The sequence below is a fragment of the Cynara cardunculus genome (genome assembly GCF_001531365.2).
Source record: "Cynara cardunculus var. scolymus isolate 2C chromosome LG 17, CcrdV1, whole genome shotgun sequence".
Classification (NCBI taxonomy): Eukaryota; Viridiplantae; Streptophyta; class Magnoliopsida; order Asterales; family Asteraceae; genus Cynara; species Cynara cardunculus.
The window spans coordinates 31,370,024-31,372,156 of NC_037544.1; the positions used below are offsets into that span (position 1 = coordinate 31,370,024).

General features: G+C 40.3%; 1 protein-coding gene across 1 annotated transcript in view; it reads left to right on the forward strand.

Annotated features, from left to right (window-relative positions):
• LOC112499983 (protein FAR1-RELATED SEQUENCE 5-like) overlaps positions 1 to 2,133 on the forward strand; it is an 18,986-nt gene that overhangs the window by 908 nt on the left and 15,945 nt on the right. Inside the window, exon 2 of the mRNA XM_025103242.1 lies at positions 359 to 673. Within this exon, the coding sequence (XP_024959010.1) occupies positions 359 to 673 (315 nt within the window). The remainder of the gene's footprint in view (positions 1 to 358; positions 674 to 2,133) is intronic.

Sequence of the window (2,133 nt, forward strand, 5' to 3'; positions counted from 1 at the left end):
AAAGATCTTTTAAAGAAATTTGATTTTAATGAGTGTTCTTCCATGAAAACTCCAATGGCACCCCCCTTGAAACTGAATGCAGACCCCGATGGCAAATCGGTRAATGTGACCAGTTATAGGGGAATGATCGGCTCCTTAATTTATCTTACTGCTAGCCGACCAGATATTATGTTCTCCACATATCTTTGTGCAAGATACCAAGCGAATCCAAAGGAATACCAAGCGAATCCAAAGGAATCTCACTTGGTAGCCGTTAAGCGCATTTTCAGGTACCTAAAAGGTACTCCCAATCTGGGTCTTTGGTATCCCAAAGACTCAGGTTTTGATCTAACAGGTTTTTCAGATTCTGATTATGTAGGCTGTAAAGTTGACAGAAAGAGTACTACTGGTAGTTGTCAGTTGTTGGGTGGAAAGTTAGTCAGTTGGACTAGCAAGAAGCAACACTCTGTGTCCACCTCAACAGTTGAAGCTGAGTATGTTGCTGCAGGTAGCTGTTGTTCACAAATCTTGTGGATGAAAAATCAGTTAGCTGATTACGATCAGTTGTTCGCAGAAATTCCTATTTTCTGTGACAATTCAAGTGCCATTGCTATTGCCAACAATCCAGTTCTTCACTCTCGTACGAAGCATATTGATATTCGATATCACTATATCAGATATCATGTGATGAAAGGTGATGTTGAACTTCATTTTATCCCTACAGCCTATCAACTCGCTGACTTGTTTACCAAGCCTCTTGATGAATCTCGGTTTAATTTTTTGATCAGTGAGTTGGGTATGTTAAATGTTGACAAATAATTTTTGAGTTTTCACTAATTCTTTTGGGTTGTGTGTTTTCTAAAAAAAATGTTGTGTGCCATTTACTTAAAAATAGTCTGGTATCTGTGTGATGAGTATGCTTCTCTTTTTCTAAAATATTGATTTTTTTTTGAAAATGATGGGTTTTACACTCGCATATTTTTTTTCTTGAAAATCAGTTTCTATTTTTCTCTCTAAAAAGTCTCTGTGTGAATTCTTTTTATATTGCTTAAATATATATATATATATATATATATATATATATATATTAGCATTTTTTTTAAAATTTATTTTATGTTTGAAAAACAAAAAGAAGCAAAAAGATAAAAAGTTTTTATTATATATAGTGGTTTTATTTTTAAGTTTTTTCCTTGGTTTGTTTGTGATGTGGGCCTCATCTTTTTTTTTTGGGCCAATCTATGTAATCAATGGGCCGATCATTTGCCCTCCTTACCCTAGTCCATCCCATCCCATCCCATCCCATCCCTATATATAAGCTGATCCCCTCCTATTCGGCCTACCACTCTATCCCCTTTTGGTTTCTACACAAACCGGCCATCAAACCACCAAGCCGATTTACCTCAAGCCGACCCCCCTCTCCTTCCACACCCACTAGCCTTTCACGCCAACCACTAACACACACCACACAAGCCGAACCCCCTTCCCCTCACACACGGATTCGCCTAGATCGGTTTCTTCCTTCTTCCTTCTACACACCGATCAACAAGCCCATACCCCTCTTCATTACCCCTAAACCGATCGACCTCTCTCCCATAACCCCTCTCTTTCGGTCTCTCTCTCCCCACTCGGTTTCCTCCTGTCATCCTCTCTCTTTTCCCTCACAAACCGCCTCACTCAAGCCGACCCCATCGCCTTCCTTTCTTCTCTTCCCCACCCTTCGGCCCACCCCCTTCTCAATTCAGTTTCCCCAATTCTCAATCGGCCTCCCCCCTCTTCTCTCACCAATCGATTTCTACACAAACCGATCCCATGACCTCAGATGAAGAAGCTGCTGCAGCTAAAGCAGCTAAAATTGCTAGTCATCAATCTGCAGTTCCTTCAGCCGACAGACTTGTGCTTAAAGCTTCATGTCCTCAAGAAACTGATCTTCATCTCCTAGGTATTTCTTCTAAGGATGCGGCCAACCCAATTGCTCTTCAAAAGCTATTTGAGGAAGCCAACAGATCTCACTCCTTAGTGCCACGATCTGAGTCTGAAGAAACCAAAGAGAAAAGAATTAAATGGTTTAATGACTCAATTCTCCGACGCTATACTACTACTCGAATTGTCAATGCCAGAATCAAAGGTCCTCAAAAATTGACCTATGATTCCAAT